Here is a 20199-nt window from a genome sequence, read left to right on the forward strand (position 1 = left end):
GGCTCACGGGCCCAGCCGCTCCGCGGCATGTGGGATCTTCCCGGACCGGGGCACGAACCCGCGTCCCCTGCATCGGCAGGCGGACCCTCAACCACTGCGCCACCACGGAAGCCCTAGGGGAAACTTTAAATGTATTCATAAGCAACCAAGATGGTACAAGGAACCCCCATAAACTCATATCCAGTATCAACAAGTATTAAGATTTGCCCCATTTCAGCTGCAGTCATTTTCATGTTTTCTCACATAACTGAAATGCTGTTATTACACTGTATGGAATTAAACGTTTGGATTGGTATTTTGGGTAGGATGGTCCAGGAAGGACTCTGAGGAGACGACATTCATTTGTTTGACTGATATTTATTGAGCACCTACTGCATGCCAGGCAGTGTTCTAGGAGTAAGGCTCCCTGAGTGAGGGATGTTTGAGCATACATACAAATGGAGTGGAGAGACAGAGCCAGAGTGGGTATCTGTGGGAACAGCAAGGAAGGCAGAGGGAACAGCAAGTGCAAATGTCCTGGGCTGGGACTCAGGAACAGCGAGGAGGATGGTAATGTGGCTGAAGGAGAGTGAGAGCGGGAGTGGGGAGGGAGTTGAGATCAGCCAGATCTGGTAGCGCCTTGTGGTCCATGGCGAGGGCTTGGGCATTTGCCTTGTTCAGAGCAGAGGAGCGACGGACAGTCTCTAGTATGTGGCCCCAGAAGGCAGGGATTTCTGTCTGTTTTGCTTGTACTGCGTCCCCAGTAGACCCCAGCCCAGCACATGGTAGTAGTTCAATAAACATTTGTTGCACACGTAGAACATATCCGTACACATGGAGCTGCATTGTGTTTTTTATGTTCCAGTGTGCGGATGTGCTGTGATTTGTGTAGCCATCCCCTCTGGACGTTCACAGGCTTGAGCATTGCCTGAGACAACGTTTATGAGGATGCCCTTAGCGGGGTGCTGGACTAGAGGAAGGGCTTTATCAGTGTTAGTGATGATCATTACTATTACTGTTATTGCTGTTATCCTCGCAGGGGTTGCAAGGGAGACCAAGATGGAGACCGTGCTGGGGGGCAACCAGGGTGAAACACATGCACACCCGGGGGGAGGAGGGGCAGCCCCTCCGCTCTCCTGACTCGGGTTCCTCCCTCCCTCCGGCCTGCAGCTCCACGGAAAAGAACTGCTGCGTTCGGCAGCTCTACATTGACTTCCGCAAGGACCTGGGCTGGAAGTGGATTCACGAACCCAAGGGCTACCACGCCAATTTCTGCCTGGGGCCCTGCCCCTACATCTGGAGCCTGGACACGCAGTACAGCAAGGTGCGTCTGGAGCCCTGGCTGGGGGTGGGATGAGGGTAGCAGGAACCGAGGGAGGAGAGGGAGAAAGACAGGTAAAATCAGGTGAATTGGCGAGATAGTAGTCAGGAAGAAGAGAGGAGACAGGGAGATTGGCGGTGAGGTGCCAAAGGGATGGGAGAGAAACTAGAGGCAGGGTCTGAGCAGTTAGAGACACGAGGCAGAGGGAGACAGAGATATGGGGAGACCCATGGAGACGCATAACTGGGGCTAGGGAAGAGGTGGGGAGATGGAAGGAGAAAGAGAGAAACGGAGGGACACAATGAGAGAGAAAAAGGCAGGAGGATAGAGAATTAGGAAGATGGAAGGAGAGAGAAAGACAATTGGACACAAGCCAAGAGTGGAAACTGGGGAGAGACAGAGAAACAGAAAGAAACGGAATGAGATAAGACACAGGGAGATGGGGAGAGGCTGGCGGGGTGGGGGTACCCTCCCATGACCCCCGACCCTGACCCCGCCCACCCGCCCCGCAGGTCCTGGCCCTGTACAACCAGCACAACCCGGGCGCGTCGGCGGCGCCGTGCTGCGTGCCGCAGGCGCTGGAGCCGCTGCCCATCGTGTACTACGTGGGCCGCAAGCCCAAGGTGGAGCAGCTGTCCAACATGATCGTGCGCTCCTGCAAGTGCAGCTGAGGCCCCGCCCCGCCCGACAGGTCCCGCCCACCCCGGCAGGCCCGGCCCCGCCCCCGCCCGCCTCATCAGGGTTGTATTTAAGGACACCGCGCCCAAGCCCACCTGGGGTCCATTAAAGGTGGAGAGAGGACTGGGTCTCTGTGTCGTTGGGCGCCTAACTAGGGTTTCCCTTCCGACGTTCCCCGACCGCCCCCCCATCTCCTTACCTTTACACTTACATCTGCCTCCTCCTGTCTCTGCCCATCATTCATTTGCCCCTCCTCACACAAACACTTCCTTAGCGCTTGTTATGTTCCTTACTCCTGGTGAACACGGGTTAGATTTATTTATTGAGCACCTTGGACCCTTATGTTAATTAACTCATTTAACCACCATAACAAAGCTCTGAGATAAAGAGACTCTGATAACACCCACTTTAAATGTAAGGAAATGGAAGCCCTGAGAGGTTAAGGGAATAGTTCCTGCCTACCAGGAACCTACCTTCTGGGGAGGAGACAGACATAGTAAAGTTGTGTGAAAACAGGAAAGCAGGATGGGTAAGAGATGGCTTTGGGGAGGAGGGAGGGCTTCTTGGAGGAGGTGGCATTTGGGACTTGAAGGAAGCCAAGAAGGCAGCCTGGGGGAGGGTGTTCTTTGTAGGAAGACAAAAGCAAAGGCCTGGAAGTAAAGATGGACTTGGGGTGAGCTATACAGGCAGGAAAGAGGCCAGTGCGTTTGGAAGGGAGGGGCAAGGGGAAGGGTGTTAAGATCTGAGTCAGATAGTAACACTCACAGGCCAGAGAGTAATAACAACAATTCTCCACTCCACGTATGGAGCTACTAGCTCATGGCATTCTCCCCACAGCCCAAGAGAGCAGGGGTTGGCAAACTATTGCCTGCAGGCAAATTCTGACTCGCTGCCTGTTTCTGTAAATAAAGTTTTATTGGAGCACAGCCATGCTCATTTGGTACTGTACTCTCTGTGGCTGTTTTAGTGCTACTAGGGCAGAGTTGAGTAGAAACTGTGCAAAGTCAAAAACATTTACTTTCTGACCCTTGACAGAAAATGTCTGCCAACTCCTGCTTTGCAGATCATTTGCTCCCCACTCCACAGATGGGAATACTGAGGCACAGAGAGGTTAACTTATTTGTTATGGTCACATAGTTAGCAAATGGCAGAGCTGGGATTCAAACCCAGGCAGCTAGAGTTGAGGGCTTATGCACACAACTTCTGCACTGGTCCTGCCTTCCAGACCACATCAGGCCTGTGGGGACCTGTGAGAACTTGTACTCTGAGAGAGGCAGGCACCATGACAGGGTTTTGAACAGAAGAGGGATGTGATTTGACTTAAGTGTTCAGAGGGTCCCTCTGGTTGATGGTTGAGAGTAGACTGAACGGGGGTGAGGGTGACCACAGGGAGACCAGTTGTCCAGGAGAGAAATGATAGCACCCTGAGCTGCGGTGAGTTTCCCTCTGCTGTGTTTCTTCCCATCTGCTGGGGTCTTGCTGATGAAATCTCTCCCGCTTCCTCTCTCTCTGGCCTCTCAGTTTCCCCTCTTCCTCCCTGGTTTCAGTTCCCCCTCTCTCTCCCCTGCCCTTCTCAGGTCTGGGGCCTTGACCTGCTTTGCTCAGTGACTGCCCTGGGGGAGGATGGTGTGAGTGCTGAGCTTCCTTTGTAGGTGGGTTAGCGGCACTAGGTCTGGATGAGTGGGCCCCGGGGCCTGCCCAGCCCAGCCCAGCCCAGCGGTAGAAATGTGGTTACTCCTCCTGGCCCAGGTCTGGGAGCCATAGAGGGCTAGGGGTGAGGTGGGGGCTGGAGGAGTTCACTATCCAAGGATGTGCTGCCATTGTCACCAGCCTCTTGTGTGGAGATGCTTGCAAGGACACAGTGACACGAAGTGTAGTCTCCGCAGCCCCGTGAGGTTGCGACACATGTATTCACACATTCACACTCATACAGAGGGTCAAATATGGACAATGTCCCACAATGTCCCACGCAAACACAGTCGCCTCTCAGAGCCACAATGGACACACACACAAACTCCTGCAGGATCCATGACACATGGACTGGGACACCTGGTGGCATGTGACACACGCCGCCCCATCACATGCACACAGCCCAGCCTTGGAGCTTGGCTGGGACACAACATAAGCAGAGACTTCCATAGGGACAGAGCAAGATGCAATCACACAAATACATCCTGTAGGATCCTACGCACAACCACCACACGGCGGACCCAGATGCAGAGGCAGTGCCAGGCACAAACACGCTCCTCACAGCATCAGAGCCCCGTCAGGAAATGAAACAGAGACTCCGGCCCCGACCCACCAACAGTTATACAAACATCCTCCACGGGGTCACGGTCACAAACAGGCACCGTGTGCACGCACAGGGCCTGACACGTCACAGTCCCACCCAGACACATACCACACACGGAGATCTGACACGTCAGGATCTCGCAGACCGCCAGGCGGTCGTGCCCAGTCGGCCTGACATCTGCCGGCCCCACACGCTCAGGCCTGGGGAGTCCCACACGGCCCTACGGACGGTAGCCGACCCGTCATACTTAGACACACTGTCACACCCCGGGTCCCAGACGGAGAGTCCCGCACACCCAGACACACCCCCGGGGCCGTGGCCCTCACACGCCCAGCTCGCGCCTCGGCCCAGGACAAGTCCTGGCCGCACACCGGGCCGCGCGCTCCCGCGGTCGCCGAGCCCTGGCCACGCCCTCGAGCCACACCCCGCCCACCCGCGCGGGCGCCGTGGGTAGGGAAAGCCGCGGGCTCAGCACCTTCCCGGCCGCGGGGGCGGCTACTGCCCCGCCCCTCCCGGCACCTGGCCCCGCGGGCAGGCCGGGCCCGGCCCGGCCCAGGCAGCCCCGGACCCCAGCCAGCCGCAGGGGCAGGCCCGGGGGTTCGGGGCGCCCCGCTCCCCTCCCCCGCCTCTGCAGGCAGGCCGGGCGGCGAGGGAAGTCGTGAGGGGGGGAGCCTGGGTTCCGGCTGGAGCCCCGGCTTCCCGTCCTGCCCCCAAGGGGCAGGAAGCAGGGCCGGGGGAGGCCAGCTCAGGCCTTCCTGCCCCCTCCCCCAGACAGGCCTGGGACCTGGGACCTGGGACGGGGTCAGTGTGAGAGGGAGAAAGGGAGGGGGGAGGTGGGGGGAGGGAGAGAAAGCCCCCTTCCCCGTAGATCTCTGGACATCCAACGCGTTGGTGTCTTTCGTGTTTCTAATGTGAATTTGTGTGTGTGTGTGTCCCAGCAAGCTTTGTGGTGTGAGTTTTGTGTGTCCAGCATAGGGGTTTCTTTAACACACGGCTGGGTGCCTGACGGCTGTGTTGGGTATGGACCAAGGGGGATTTTCAACTCGTGTGTCTCCAGCACGGGTTCAACTCGTGTGTGTGTGTGTGTGTGTGTGTGTGTGTGTGTGTGAGAGACTGTGCTGCGTTTGTTGTGCCTGCACCTGTGTTTTGTGTTTCTGCTGCACAAGCCAGTGTGCACTCTGGGTTCTGTGTCCGGACACTGTGTGACTCGGCTAGTCTGCATGTATGAGTTGGTTGTATCCCTGGGGTGTGTTATGTGTCTGGATTTTTTCTCAGCACACTTGCTCTTCTTTTCTGAGTGTAAATTTGCACATTCTTAGCATAAGTTTGATTAGAAGTGTGGGTGTTTTCCATATATGTTTATGGGTCTGTGAGAAAAGTGTGTTTCCAGGAGGTATTGTGTGTGTGTGCGTGTTGTACGTTGTGTTTCCTACTCAGGATGTTTTCACTGCCTGTGTGTGACAGTCCCCAGTGTTCGTGTCTGTGGGTGAGTAGCTTCTGGGTTACGTTTTGTGATCAGCGTGTGTGTCGCTGGTATTCCGAGCATGTTTGTGTGTCTACGGGGTGTGTCTCCCACATGCTTGCTGTCCTCCTCCCAGTGTGTCCATCTCCGGGACTGGTGTTCTCAGCCTCTGTGGGTGCCTGTGAGCAGGTGGTGTCTGCATTTTGTGTCCCCGCATGTGGGCTGATGACTTCAGTGTGTGAGCAGCCGTGTGAGTCTCTGTTTGGCTCTATCAGTCTTGAGTTTTCGGTGGGGTGAGTGTGTCCACGTTCACGAGCAGCTGCATGTGTGGGGCTGCATTTGTGCTGGTGTTTCCAGGGAGGGGGGGCATCCTGTGTCCCTAGTGAAGCCGCTGGCATCCCGAGCGATGCGGCCTCCGTGCTGAGTGGAGGCTGTGTCTGCGGCTGGTGCCACGTTGGCTCGGGGCTGGCCGTGGCGGGCAGGGCAGGGCAGGGGCTGTGGTGGGCACTGGACCCACGCCCGGACCTCGGTATAAATATCTTGGGCTGCCGGCGGCTGTGTTTACTTGGCCCCAGCCCGGGGGCGGCAGCAGCCGGGCAGGTCTTGGGGGCGGGGGTGACCAGGCCACAGCACAGTCACTTCCTTCTGGCCAGACAGGCCGCAGCCTCCCTGCCCCCTTTCTGGGTGGGGGCGAGGTGGTGACCCCTCATTCTGGGCTCCCAGGGGCCACCAGTGAAGCCCTGACCCTGACACTCCCGCTGGGCTTCCCAGGAGCTGGGAGAGAGACCAGCAGAGATGGGACAAGGGCGGTGGGCCAGGAGACAGCGGAGAGAGGGGTAGGAAAAAATGAGGGTGGAGACCAGAGGAGGAGGGGGGCCTCTGACAGAAAGGCACGGGGGCGCGGAGACCGAGAGGGAGGGAATGACAAGGAGGGAGAGGAGAGAAGAGGAGGCAGAGGCCTGGGCATAACGAGGGGGAAGAGAAGGGGCTGAGAGAGGGTAGACAAGAAGCGATGGGGAGACGATGACAGTCAGAGAGCTGCAGAGACAGACCGAAAGGGAAGACGGAGCTAGGGGAGAGGCAGAGGAAGGAGACAGCAGCAGCAGGGAGAAGGGACAGCGAGGCAGGCGGTTGGAGGGGATGAGGAGAGAGGGGCAGGACGCAAAGAGGTGTCACACATGGGGAGTGGGGTGGCAGCCAGCAGAGCCTGGCCAGGAGGACAGACAGGAGACACGGGGGTGGGGGCCAGATGCCCTCGGAGGGGCTCTCCCCTCCCTGACTCAGCCTCTCCGCCCACCCCAACCCCAGAACCAGGAGTGGAGGGGCAGGCGCCTCTCTGGGCACCTCCAGGTCTCAGCGGGTCTGAGGCTGTGATGGGGGAGTGTCTCTGGGCTCCACCTCGGTCTCTGAGACAGATGCTCCTTCTCTGCCATCTGACTAACCCCAATTCTGACTCAACTGCTGTCTCTCATCACTTAAAAAATGTATGCAACAAATTCAGGCATGGCACAGTGTATCACAAATTTAATGATCAAATGATAGACTGGTGAAAAATGTGCCCATCACCCAGGGCTGATGCCTGTATTATGAAAGACCTCTCACAACCTGAGGGCATCAGTAAGCACCTGAGAGACAAACATCTCTCCCAATTGTGAGTCTAGCTGGCTGGATCGCCTTGGGCCTCCTCTGGGAGACACCCTATCAGTACTGACAGTTTATACTGATGGGACCTCTGTGATGGTTCAGTGACGCAGGTACTAAACACTAGATGATGCTGTCCGTCTGTGCATAGGAAGGACAGTGCCTAGCGTGCCAGGAGGGCCCCAAAGGTGTTAGCTGCTGTTATCCTCAACAGCTAACTCTCCTTCAGTCGTTATCCCTGAAGAAGTCTGTGCGTCTGTCTACTCTGTGTAGCCCTGAGAGCAGACAGGCAGGCCAGGAGGTGGTCTCCAGGACTTACGATTCTACACCCGAGTTTTCATCTCTGATGGCCACGTGGCCTTGAGTACGTGACATCTCCTTTCTGGGCCTCCTGCGACCCACACACGGAATGGAGCTGAGCCCCTCGTTCGCGGGGCTGTGTGGAGGATTCAGTGCAGCATCAGGCACCTTGCTGGGGCCTGGCACAGGACAGAACTGCTCAGTAACCGGAAGTTTCCTTATTTAATAGTCTGTCTGAACATCCCTCGGCCTCTGTCTCTCACTTTCTGTGTCTGGCTCTAATTCCAGTTGAGCCAGAGGCGAGGCCTGGGGGTCAAAAGCTGTGGCCCCGAGAGTCCGTGGGGTCTCCCCGGCACTCTGGGCCCCATGCTGGAGGAGGCAGTTTTGAGGGTCCTTCAGGCCTGGCTCACAGGAGTGAGGGGTCCCCGGGCCCCACCTCTCCAACACATGGCCTGTGTCCCCCCGCCACTAGCAGCTGGCCCCTTCCCTGCGTATATCTACCGGGGGAGCGTGAGCTGGGTATGGGGGCATGGGAAGGCAGGATGCCTGGGTTCCCACAGGCCAGTGGCTGAGTCACCAGGCGGCCATCTGGCTCCCATTAGCCCAGGGCGGCAGGGGGCTCCGCGGGGCCGGCTTGGGGCAGGGATGCTGGGGCCGGCTGTGTGTGTGTGTGTGTGTGTCTGTGTGTGTGTGTGTGTGTGTCTGTGTGTCTGTGTGTGTGTGTGCGCGCGCGTGCGTGTGTGTGGGATGACTCAGGACCCATGATAACAGCCTGTGCATATTTGGGAAGTGTAAACAGGAGAGGGAGAGGGAGGTGGAGGAAGTGAAGGAAGGGAAAACTGGCTGGGCAGAGTGGGGCTGGTGGGGCTGGGAGGGGTAAGTCGCTCCTCTCCCTCTATACCCAGCCTGGCAGGCCCACGATCCCATGCCGCCCCTGCTCACCTCTCCCAAACCTGGGTCCTGAGGGAGAGGTGAGAGCCGGTGGCCACCCCCAAGGTCTCCCCACTGCCCACAGTGAGGCCCAGTTACTCAGCAGTCAGGCTCTGTGGCCCACAGCAGCCAGGATGCGGGATGCTCAGGGCCTTGGGGGGGGTACTGAAACCCAGAGATAAAGGCTGAGAGACAGAGAGGGACAGAGCCAGCACAGAGGCTGCGAAAGATGCAAGTGTATGGGCAGGAAGAGCCATGGGCCCAGAGAGGGAGGCCGAAGGAGACGGAACGTAACAGAGGCCAGGAGGTGCAAGTGTGAGACTGAGCCTCAAGCACAGAGGGGCAGGAGAGCAGAGGCGGGGCTGGGGAGGGAGAGGCGGAGCGCCGCTCTGGGTTCAACCTGGCCAGCTCCAGCGACAAAGGGCCCCACTGGCCTAGGTCAAGGGGAGGATGTTCATCCTGGGCCCTGTCGTGGGGACAGAGGCCGAGGCACAGAGAGAAGGGGAGAAAGAGAAAGACAGAAAGGAAAAAGAGGGAGGTGGAGAAAGAGGGAGAGACACAGAAAGCAGGAGACAGAAAGGTGGTGAGAAAGAGACTGAGAGGAGAGAGGAGGGAGAGAGGCACCAGGGTTCAGGGGGAGAAGGAAATGGAGAGCAAGGGGGAGGGGGCCGCAGAGATGGGACCAGACCCAGCGAGGCTCTCGGTGGTGTAGGGCAGCCACCCTGCTGTCGCCTAGAGAAAGTCACTGAGCCGGCCTGGCCTGTAATCAGCGGCCTTGTGGGGGCGGGGGACGGGGTGGGCGGCCGCAGCCATCAGTCCCCGTCCAGCTCTGGGCTGGGTGCGTCCTCGGGCTCCTCCTCATCGAAGTACCTCTCCTCTTCGTCCCGGGCCACTATGTCCAGGTTGTCGAAGTCAGGGTTGTCGTCCACGGCGCTGCAGGGGGAGGGAGCTGTCAGGGGCTGGCTCTGCCTGCACCCCAGCCTCCCCGCTTCCGTGGAGAGGAGCTGGGGCCTGGGGCCCCCTGAAGTGAAAGGCCATACGCTGGCAGCTGTAAGTCAGAGCGAACTTACAGCTGGGTTGTGTTGCGTCTGTCTCTCAGGGCTTCAAACAAAAGGCAACATTTTCCAAAGCAGAGCTTCTACATGAAAACTTCTGGTTTCTCTTAAAAAGCCAGAAGATGTGGTGACACATGGGCCCACATCTGGGCCCTGAGGCAGTGGTTCTCAACCAGGAAGATTCTGCCCCCCAAGGAACATTTGTGGTAACTGGAGACATTTTGGCGGTTACAAGTTGGGGGGCTGCTACTGGCATCCGGTGGTGGACGTCAGGGACGCCGCTCAGCACCCGCCACACACAGGACAGTCTGCACAGAGGGTGATCCAGCCCCAAAGGTCCACAGTGCTAAAGTTGAGAAACCTTGCCCTCAGGCAACAAGGGATCCTCAGTTGTGAGGAGGACCCCTGTTTGTGCTCCAAACCCTACCAGGCTCCCTCACACTCTCTTTGGTGCAGGAAGCCCTGTCCAATCCAGCCCCACCACCCCTGATGAGACCGCTACCCCTCACCCCTCGCACACCATGCTGTTCCCCTGTGCCCCTCAAGGCTCTTGCACCTGCCGTTCCCCCTGCCAGGAACGCTCTTCCCCAGGGTATTGATGTCGCTTACCCCTCACTTCCTGCAGGTCTTTGCTCCAATGTCACCTGCTCAGAGAGCCTTCCCTGGCCACCTCATCACCCTGCTCCCGCCCCCAACGCCGGGACCCTGCTTTGCCTGTCTTCCTGGCCCCGTCGCCACTAGGTGTTTCGCACCCCCAGCACCTCCATGCCGCTCCTTGCTGCCTTCCTCGCCAGAGCGGGACTCGCCAGGGCAGGGAACCCGTCCACCGGTTTTGTTCCCTGCTTGATCCCCAGAGCCTGGACCCAGCAGCGCTGAGCACCTGGTGGCTGAATGTAGCTCGGCAGCTGTCCCGCGGAGAGGGCAGAGGCTTCGGTCCCCACCACGCCCCATTCCTCACACCAGGGCCGACTTCCTCGTGGGCACCTGGCTTTATGACAGCAGTGGTGCCCTTACGGAGGGCTCCCCACAGCCCAGGGACTCTACTCACTGCTTTGTGTGGAACACTGAGATCAGTCAATGTAAAAGTGGATCAGCCAGACTCGCCTCTGGAGCTGGGGATCCCGGACTGGACCAGCGATGCTCTGCTACCAGGCGCTGCTGTAGCTGTGGCGATCATGACACCACCCCCCGCGCCCCCGCCGCCATTCTACTGACGAGGCCCTGAGGCTCTACTTGTTCATATGTCATGGGGGCTGGGTGTGAAACCAGGGCCCTCTGCTGCCACACCTGATGTTCCAGACCACAAGGTGAGGCTGCCTCCGTTGACAAAACCATTTATCTTTTATTCTGATACTTCACTTGCCTGTGTCCTTTTCCCTGATGGCCAAACCCTTTTCCAAAGCAGGTGGCCCAGGTATCTTATCCCTGGGGTTCTACTGGAGAAATGAACAACCAGCACTGCAGGGGCACCCATCAGAGGCCCCTCCACACCAGGCATTACCCTGCCAGGGATTACTTCCTGCAGCATGAGGAAGTCCGGGGTCCTGGGGGACACTTAGGAAGCTTGGGGTAGTGGCATCCTACTACCAGGCCACCACCACCACCTACCCAAATGGGAATGTTTCAGTGTTTCATCAACATGGAGCTGAATGTCAGCCCTGCTCACTCCCCTCCTTCAGGTGAGGGGACTGAGGCTCGGACATGGACAGAGCTACTCCAAGGTCACCCATTGATCTCTGATCTGAAACCCTTAGGCGTGAGCCCCGAGCGCATGTCCCGTGGGGTGCTGGGCTGGGGGACTGGGGGGCGGGAGCGGGGAGGGCAGGGAGCACCTGTAGTCAAAGTCCCCATCCTTGCCGTCCAAGAAGTGCTGGTGCATCCGGCTGGTGAACTCTTCCCGCAGGATCAGCCTCTCTTCCGAGTCGGGGACCCAGGCCTCCGAGTCTTTGCCAGGCCTCTGGTCTGTAGCGGGAGACACCAGGGTGGGGTGTGTGAGCACTGTGCTGAACACACCTCCACAGAGAGCTGCATCCTTCGTGCTGGGTGGCACTGGGAACACAGCAGTGACCAAGACGGCCCCGTCCCTACCTTCCTGGGGCGCACGTTGAACACGTGACAATACAGTGCTCTGGAGGCCACAGCGCAGGGTTAGGGCCTGACGCCTTAAGGGTGGCAAAGGGAAGGCACTCCTGGCAGAGGAACGGCATGAGCAAAGGGCCTGGAGGTGAGGGATTGCTTGGTGTCTTTGAGGAGTGGGGACAGGGATGCTGGGGAGGACGGGAAGGGCCAGGGCACTCAGGGCAGGCAGGGGAGGGATGTGATGTCTGCTCCCGCAGGTGGGCCCAGCCTGGTGCTGTGGAGCTGAGACACACAAGCCTGGGGATGGGGTGTGCCGACACCGGGGCCTCCCCACTGCCAGCCCTCACCTTCCTCGTCGCTGTCCTCCTCCTCTTCCTCCTCCTCCAAGCAGGCCTCCTCCTCCTCCTGCTGCTGGAGCAGCCGCTGCTGCAGCTCCCGCTCCTGGTAGGACTGGAGCAGCAGGTCGGAGAGCGGGCAGGCGGGAGTGCCGGGGGGGCCGGGCTTGGGCGGCCGGTGGGCTGGGGTGCGGGCGCTGAGCTCCTCTAGGGTCAGGTACTGCCCGATGTACTGCTCATACAGCAGCGGGGCCCGAAACCGCATCTGCTCGTCGCTGAAGTACTCGCCACCTGCACGGAGGAGACAAGGTGGGCGTGGAGTCAAGGGCCCGCGGGCGAGGCGAGGGGCTGGGCGGAGGGTGAGTGTGCCTGCGCAGACCTGTGTCCACCCAGGCGTGGGATCGCGCTGACAGGAAGCCGTAGACACACAAGTGTGAGTGTGACTGTCCACATTCAGGAATGTATGCAAACACACGCAGATGCCTGAGGTCATGATCACGAGAACTCATGCACGTGTCTAAGCACGTGTGCGTGACCAGGCCTGTATCTACGTGTGGACTCATATGTCCAAACGTGTAGGGTAACACAGTCAGGTTGCTGGACATCCTGGCCTGAGGCACTGGTGGCCTAGGGTCTGTGTACAACTGTGCCTGGGCAGGATTCACGTGTGTGTGTGTGTGTGTGTGTGTGTGTGTGCGCGCGTGCGTGTGTGTGTGTACACTGCTGTGGGTCCCTGCATCTGGGAGCTGCTGTGCAGGACGTTGCGGGCAGGTATACTGTGCACGGAAGCCAGTATGTAGACTGTGTGTGCCTGTCTGCTAAGCCCCGTTCTGGCTGTTGGTGCACACACCTGGACACGCCTGCACTGCTGGGCACATAAGTGTACATCTTCATGGAGCAGACGTGTGTGTGCACAGCGTCAGGTCTAGCAGGGCATTTGCCCAGGTGTGGGTGTCCCTGATGGTCTTCCAGACCCCAGATCTCACCTCTCCCCAGAGCGTTCCTCTCTGCAACCACCCCTTCTGAGGGCCTGGCTTCCCCACTCCCCAAACCGAGGGCCTTCATACCTCTCCTGATGTCTCTTCCTGCGTAGGCAGCTCTGTCCCTCAGATAACAGTTAAGCCTGCCCAGCCCCTCCCACTGCTGGTCCTAGCCCCGCCCTCAGAGCCCAGGAATCCTGTGACCATCCCTGTCCTGCCCTCCATCTTGACTTCTCTCTCTTACCCACCCCCCTGTTCCCGATGTTTCCCACCACATTCTGTTTCTCTCCCTCCTTCTCCCTATCTTTCACTGTCACTCTCTCTCTCTGGGTCTCAGTTTCTCCCTCCCCTCCTCTGCCCCTCTGTCTCCACCCATCTCTGTCTCTCTGGCTTTTGCAGTTTCTGCCACCTGACCCCACGTCTTTCATTCACTCATCCTCCCTCCTCTCTTCATCCCTGCTCCTCATCTGTCACTGTGTTCCACTCTCTCCGGATCCCTTTCTCTATAGCCTGTGCCTTCTCCTTAACTAGAATCTTAACTCGCTCTCATCTTTTAACTTTAGTTCTGGTGTCTTTGGTCACAAAGCTGCTTGTAATTACATCATGGTCAAAAAGGTACCAATCTTACAAAAATAATAAATAAATAAATAAACAAATAAAAAGGAGAAAGGTACCAATGTTTTCCTTCATGCTTTTCACATGCGTTTTTTTTTTCAAGAGGCCTTTGCCTCCCCTGGGTCATGAACATATTCCCCTAGGCTTCTGTCAATGCCTCTGTGTACAGTGTGAGGTAGGGATCTAGTTTCCCTGAGGGGTAACCAGTTCTCACAGTGCTGGATACTGTGTGTCCTCGGCCTGCTGGTCTGAAATGGCACTTCTGTTATCTTACTAAATTCTGACCCTTCTCACTGCCTGTCCCATTCTCTTCCCATGGGTCCCTGTTTGTCTCTCCCTATCTCACCCTGTCACCTCACATTTGTTTCTGTCTCTCCCCAGTCCCTGTCTTAAAACTTATCTCCCAGGATCTCTGTCTGTGTTTCTGCTCCTGCCTCCTTGTTTCTTACTTCCTCTGCTTCAGCCTCCCCTCCCACCCAACCCGTCCGCCCCCACACCTTGGATGAGCTCACGCAGGGCAGCGTAGCGGCGGTTACGCAGGCGGGTGCGCAGGGTGCGGGGTCGGGTGCTGCCTTGCCGGGCCACCTCGGCACAGTAGAAGTCCGCGCGGTGGTCACCGCGCAAGTGGCCAAAGCAGGCCAGGTGCTCCTCCCGGAGGCCCGTGCGGAAGCGCTCCAGGAACACCAGTGGCTTCTCATGGTACAGCTGGCCCAGGATGGCCACCTTCTCCTGCTCGGTCAGGTCGGGCTCGCCCTGCTGCTGGCTGCACACGGGCAGGTGGCTGGCAGCCACGGCGCGCAGCATGGCACTCACCGCCGCGTCCTCGACCTCTGGGGGGCCGGTGTCTAGGGCCCTTGGCGCTCCCTCTGCTGCTTCTGCCTTGTCCTGGGGTCTGGATGGGACCGGCGTCCAGCTCAGCTCCCCCCAGTGCCCAGGACTGGGCTCCGTGCAGCCTGTGGGGAGAGGGGAGATCAGTCAGTCCAGGGATGGGAGAGTGGATGGGGCAGTGGGCGAAAGGGACTGGGTGCTCACTCACTCACTCATTTCACATTTATTGAGCACCTACTATATTCCGGGCACTGTTCTAGGCCCTAGAGATACCACAGTAAGCAAGAGATTGACAGTTTAGTGGAGAACGCAGACATGTGAAAACATAGTTAGTGAAAACATATAGTGCGTTGGGTGGTTCCAAGAGCTGTGTAGGAAAATAAAGAGGGAAGGAGGAGGGAATGAGGGTGAGGCTGCAATTTTAAATGGACAGTCAGAGAAGGCCTTGCCAAAAAGGTGACATTTCAGTAGAGACCTGAGGTGGTGAGGAACTGAGCCACGAGATTTCTGTGGGAACTGGCAGAGGCAACAGCCAGTGCAAAGGCCCTGAGATAGGAGTGTGCTTGGTCTATTTACTTGGTCCTTGACCACTTCATTCATTGATTCACTCAATTTTGCCTTTTCCCTTGCTCACGAAATCATCAATAATACATTCACTAACTCGTTCACTCACTCACTCATTCATTCTCTCCTACTCATTTGCATATCCATCCAACCACTCTTCAGCAACTCTAAATCTATGCCAGGCCCTGAGCTGGGCAATGCTGAGGATCCCCGGAGGGATCCAGTTCAGCTCCCAGGGAGCACCCTGTCTGATGGGGGAAGACAGGCAAGGTCAAAGACAGCACAGGCACTGGTAACAGAAAAGCTGAGTGCTGGGCAAACCCTGGTGCAAGCTGCTTCTCAAAAGTGGTGGCAACTGGAGCAAGCCTACAGCAAGCAGGAAATAAGTGAAGACAGGAGGTGTAGATAACTCCTTTAGCTTGGCTGGGGTGGGGAAGAGAAAGAGGGTGGTGGTTATAGGCACAACGGGTTTCAGGGAGGGTTTTAATGACTGAGGCAAGAGAAGACTGGGCTGGACCAGGTAAAGGGGCTGTGGAGGAGGGGACAGGAGAGGGTCATGGTTAAAAAGACGCTTGGGAGGCCGAGTAGGACAAGTCATTGGAATGAAGGGCTGGGAGGTGAGGGAGGTATCCAGTTAAGGTCCAGGGCTCTGGCCAGGGGACTGGTCAAACTGTCCCTGACACAGAGACATGGATGAGGAGCAAGTCTGGGGGAAGATGCCGAGGCCGGTTTGGGACATGGATGGTATGACAGGCCCAGGAGACATCCAAGGGGAGGCATTTACAAGACTGCTGGTACATGGGAGACTTCTCAGGGGAGAAGTATTGGGCTGGGGACTGAGTTATGGGAGTCGTCAGAGCAAAGAACAGAAGTAAACCTGAAGGAAATAAGAAGTCGCGGGGAGGGTTGGGGGAGTGTGTAAGGTATGAAAAGAGAAGAGGGGCCAAGAAACAGTCCTGACTGGATGGGGAGAAGACATGTCTGTGAAGGAGGCTGTGAGAGGCTAAAAAATGGCCCCCAAAAGATACTCACGTCTTAATTCCTGGAACCCGTGAATGTTACCTTACATGGCCAAAAAAAAAAAAAAAAAAAAAAAAAAGGTGGGGAGGGGTCTTTGCATATATGATTAAATTATGGATCTTGAGATAGGGGGATTATCTTGGATTATCCAGGTGGGCCCTAAATGCCATTACAAGTGTCCTATAAGAGGGAGATTTGACACACACAGAGGAGAACACAAGGTGAAGACAGACAGAAGCAGAGATTGGAGTGATGTGGCCACAAACCAAGGAATGCCAGGAGCCACCGGAAGCTGGAAGTGGTGAGGAATGGGTTCTCCCTTAGAGCCTCTGAGGGAGCTCTCCACGGCCCTGCTGACACCTTGATTTCAACCCAGTGATACTGACTTCAGACTTCTGGCTTCCAGAACTGTGAAAGAATATATTTCTGTTGTTTTAAGCCACCCAGTTTGTGGTCATTTGTTACAGCAGTCACAGGAAACTAATACTGGCTGAGCAGGAGGAGCCTGTGAGATAGGAAGGATATCAGAAGGAGTGGTATCACAGAAACCAAGGGAATATTTTCAAGAAGGATGGAGGGGTCAATGGCATTGAATTCTCCAAGTAGTCTAATAAGGAAAAAACTGAACAGGGTGACTCAGTTTAACTACACAGGGAGGTCACTGCAGACCCCGATGGGTGCAGTTTCTGAAGGTAAAAGCCAGACTGCAGTGGATGGGTAGTGAGGAAATGGAGGCAAGTGTGCATGACTCTTTGGAGAAGATAAATGGTATATGGAAGGCAGCATGTAATCAAGGGATAGATTTTCTTTTTAGGTTAAAGCTTTTTTATTATTATGGAAACTTTCAAACATGCACATAAGTAGAGAGTACAATGACCCCCCCCCCCCCCATATATCCATCATCCAGCTTCAAAAATGACCAATTCTTGTCCAGTGATGTTTCAACCAACCTCTCAACCGCACCTCACCCCACACGGGATTACTCTGAAGCACCAGGATAGGATTTTAAGATGAGCAAAACAAAAGCATTTTAGGTACTGATGGGGAGGCATCAGGAGAAATAAAGAGACTGAAAATGCAAAAGAGAGAGATGGGGGAGCACAGAAATGGATTAACTACCCTGAGGAAGCAGATGGGACTGTGGACTTTCGGAGAAGGGGAATTAGAATGAAATGGGGGGAGCCGTTAGTATGGTCTAAGTAGAGTTTGCATGGGACAGGAGGAAGCAAGGGAAGGAGATAACTTGAGAAGCACGGTTGGCTGGGACAATGGGAGAGCCCAGGACAGAGAGGTTTATGCTAGCCTGAGAGCTTGGTAAGGAACTGGATTAGCCTGGGACACGGAAAGAGCCGGCTGGAACTTGGAAGAGGTTAATTTCGGGGGAGGGGATGGGGTAAAGGAGGTCAGCCTGCAACGAAAGGGGTTAATCTGGACAAAATGGTGAAGGGGACAGGTAGGGCCGAGGGCAGGTGTCCCCTTAACGAGTCCTCCTTCGCCTTCACGGGGAATCATTTCCCAGTGACACCGCAACTCCACCCTCCCGCCGCCTCCGCGTGGCCAGGACCTCACCTTCACCGGGTTCCGTCGCCGCCGTTGCAGTCGCAGTCGCTGTCGCTACGGCCTCCATCCTGATTCTCTACGACTTGTTACCTGCTGTGGCAGGCCCCGCACACCAAACCCACCCCAAGTCCTCAGCGGCCACTTCCGGCCGAGCACACTCCCGGGGCCGGGTGCCCCGCGTCACCAGTAACCAAAGTTCCGGGACGAAGTTGGAGTTTCCTTTGCGCATGCGTGCTTCTGTCCGGTCCCGCCCACCCCAGGCAGGAAAAGGGCGCCAGGGTCAGAGAGATTCTTCCGGCACGCCGCACCCCCGCAATTTGAACCGCTACGAAATTGGACTATCAGGAGGGAAGGCTTGTTCACCCTGTGCACTGCTGTGACTCCAGAGCCCAGCATGCTTAATTTGGGGATGAATGGTTTGAATGACCACCCTCCAGAGCCTCTGAGGGCTTGGGCTCTGGTTTAGACCCCAGTCTATCTTATTTCTTCACTACCTCAAGAATACTTACTAAGCCTTGTCGCTTGCTTCTGTCATCACACGCAGTCCCTGCTTAGCATGAGATAGGTGGTGAGATCAGAGACTCAACCTCCCGCTTTGTGCTCCCAGGACCTGAAGAATCTTCAGGTGTGGAGAGACCTTGGTCCTGATTTGCCCTAGGTGACGGGTAGGGACTCACATTCAAGTGTTACCAGTGCCCTGAGTGGGCAGGGCTGATGGACCCAGAGGTCCAGCTAAGAGAGCTGCCCACCCCAGCCTGGAGGGCCCAGGGAAGGTTCTTTTCTGAGAGTAAAGGACACCCAAACTGAGACCGGAAAAATGATCAGGAATCAGGGTAAGAGGGAGGTAGAGAAGGGTCTCGTGTAGGAGGATGGGCAAGACAAACCCCCGGAGAGGAAGGCAGGCATCAATAGTTCTGGTTGCTTCTGTATGGCCAGGTAATAGGAAAGGAGTTCTAACTTGAAGGTCATGATCGGGCTGCAAGAATCAGAAAACCTCACAAATCTTTATGCAAAATTCCACATACACATGTATTCCCAAGGCAGAAGTTCATGGCATTTAGATTCTAAAAGGGATTTGTGATTCCCCTAGAACAAACTAGTGATCTTAAGTTTGAAAGGGGAGTGCTAAAAGGTAATGCCAGTGAGGTCACCAGGGGCCAGGCATGTGGAGCCTGTAAGCCATATTAAGTAGCTTGAGCTCCTTTATCCTGTGGGAAGCGAGCAGGGGGGGTATCAGAGTAAGGGACTGGAGGTTAGAGAGATCTGTGAGGAGGCTGACGCAGTAACCCAGATATTAAGGCCAAAGGCAGAGGAATAACTTCCATTTGCATTCCCAGGATAAGGGATCTGGAGGAAAGTGGCTCATTTGTCACTTGGGATAGATGGGGACTGACTACACTTAGACATATTGCCAGGAAAGGCCAGCAGAGGGCACTGTTGCCCAACACATGCGCCTGCAGGGAAGGGGACTTCCCAGCCTAGAGGACCTGAGGCCCTCCCTCAGTAGGGAGAGGCCACTCTAGGATTCCCTTTAGCCCAACTAGCCATCAACCTTGGCCCCACCTCATGTTCAGATGCCTCGCATCTGACCTCAAAAGTAGTCAACCTTCCTCCTCCGTTTTGTAGCCCGTGTTCCCTTCACAAGGCTCTGAGACAGTTCCTGTGAGGGAAGAGATGGAGCAGAACTGGCCACTCCTGTGCCCCAGCCTTGTCCCTCACAAGGGGCCAGGAGTACAGCATGCCTAAGGGAATTGAAGAGATGACTCAAGTTGCTGGGGAAGGAGGATAGGCTGTGGGGATGCAATCAGAAAGTCTTTTATCCCAGCTCATTCCTCTCTTTAAAACATTTCCCTTCTCCACGAAGCCCTCACCTCACCACCCCCCTCCACCCCAAGCTCTCACAGCTGACCTTGGCACTGTCACCATTCCATGACAGGTCCGTGTTACCTCTGGACTGAGAGCCCCATGAGGGCAGGGTCCAGGACTGCCTTGGTCATGCTGTGTCCTCTGCGCTGTCCAGAGTGGGTGTGGGTAAGGAACAGAGCCAGTACCTAACACTTGCTGGCTAGATAAACAAGCTCCTGGAATCCCCACTAGCCTGGATCTAGGAGCACGGTCAAGACCCATCCTAAGTTCAGCACAGAGGCCAGGCCTAATGTGGATGGGCAGTCACACCAAGGGATGACCCCAACAGTCCAGCCCTAGTTTCCAACCATCACCCTACCTTGCTCTCTGCCTAGGGACTTGTTCCATCTTTTTCTACTCACAAATTCCGGGAGGGATTTGGGACTGTGGGTGAACTGGAAAGGGCAGAGACCAGAGAACCACGTTAAAAATGAACTAGTAGATTTTAAACTGAGGGCCCCAGGTTTAAGGGGGCATCCCCAGCACCAAAAATGGGGACAGGCACACAAATCCCACAATAAGTGTTTAATGAGTGAGTAAATAATGTCCCCTTGAAAAGGCCACCACCCCAATTAAAGGCCAACTGCAGTAACACTTCAGGGTTGAAACCTTGCTTCCTTCCTGCTAGGAGGTGCCATGTCATTTATTGAAACA

General features: G+C 56.3%; 2 protein-coding genes across 6 annotated transcripts in view; one reads left to right on the plus strand and one right to left on the minus strand.

Annotated features, from left to right (window-relative positions):
- The window catches only part of TGFB1 (transforming growth factor beta 1), a 24138-nt gene extending 12662 nt beyond the window's left edge, over positions 1-11476 (plus strand). For 2 of the 4 annotated variants that reach the window (XM_024132676.3, XM_024132677.3), the window contains exons 6-7: positions 1150-1303; positions 1813-2316. In XM_024132676.3, coding sequence (XP_023988444.1) covers positions 1150-1303; positions 1813-1971 — 313 coding nt within the window. In that variant the 3' untranslated portion in view covers positions 1972-2316. Of the gene's footprint in view, positions 1-1149; positions 1304-1812; positions 2317-10284; positions 10967-11064 lie in introns of those variants that run through there. The other 2 variants (XR_003678392.2, XR_003678393.2) reach the window with 2 other exon arrangements.
- Positions 4923-19986, minus strand: CCDC97 (coiled-coil domain containing 97). Of its 2 annotated transcripts, none has more exons than XM_007128117.4 (5): positions 17650-19986; positions 14166-14621; positions 12086-12364; positions 11492-11621; positions 4923-9537 (listed from the first exon to the last, which is right to left on the minus strand). In XM_007128117.4, exons 1-5 carry the CDS (start codon positions 17705-17707, stop codon positions 9417-9419), a joined length of 1044 nt encoding a protein of 347 aa, XP_007128179.1. In that variant the 5' UTR covers positions 17708-19986; the 3' UTR covers positions 4923-9416. The 2 variants fall into 2 exon arrangements, with proteins under 2 accessions (XP_007128179.1, XP_054938692.1); XM_055082717.1 differs by lacking the exon at positions 17650-19986 and adding an exon at positions 16347-16466.
- Between the last annotated feature and the right edge of the window lie 213 nt (positions 19987-20199).

The sequence above is a fragment of the Physeter macrocephalus genome, unplaced genomic scaffold (assembly GCF_002837175.3).
Source record: "Physeter macrocephalus isolate SW-GA unplaced genomic scaffold, ASM283717v5 random_238, whole genome shotgun sequence".
Lineage (NCBI taxonomy): Eukaryota > Metazoa > Chordata > Mammalia > Artiodactyla > Physeteridae > Physeter > Physeter macrocephalus.

What these genes read in the sequence shown, in the direction of transcription:
- CCDC97 (XM_007128117.4), bottom strand. Translation starts at nt 17,707, where the DNA reads ATGGAGGCCGTAGCGACAGCGACTGCGACTGCAACGGCGGCGACGGAA. An exon ending in CCTGCGTGAGCTCATCCAAG is followed by an intron (nt 12,365 to 14,165) that starts GTGTGGGGGCGG and finishes TCCTCCGTGCAG; the next exon opens with GTGGCGAGTACTTCAGCGAC. An exon ending in GGAGGACAGCGACGAGGAAG is followed by an intron (nt 11,622 to 12,085) that starts GTGAGGGCTGGC and finishes CTCCCGCTACAG; the next exon opens with ACCAGAGGCCTGGCAAAGAC.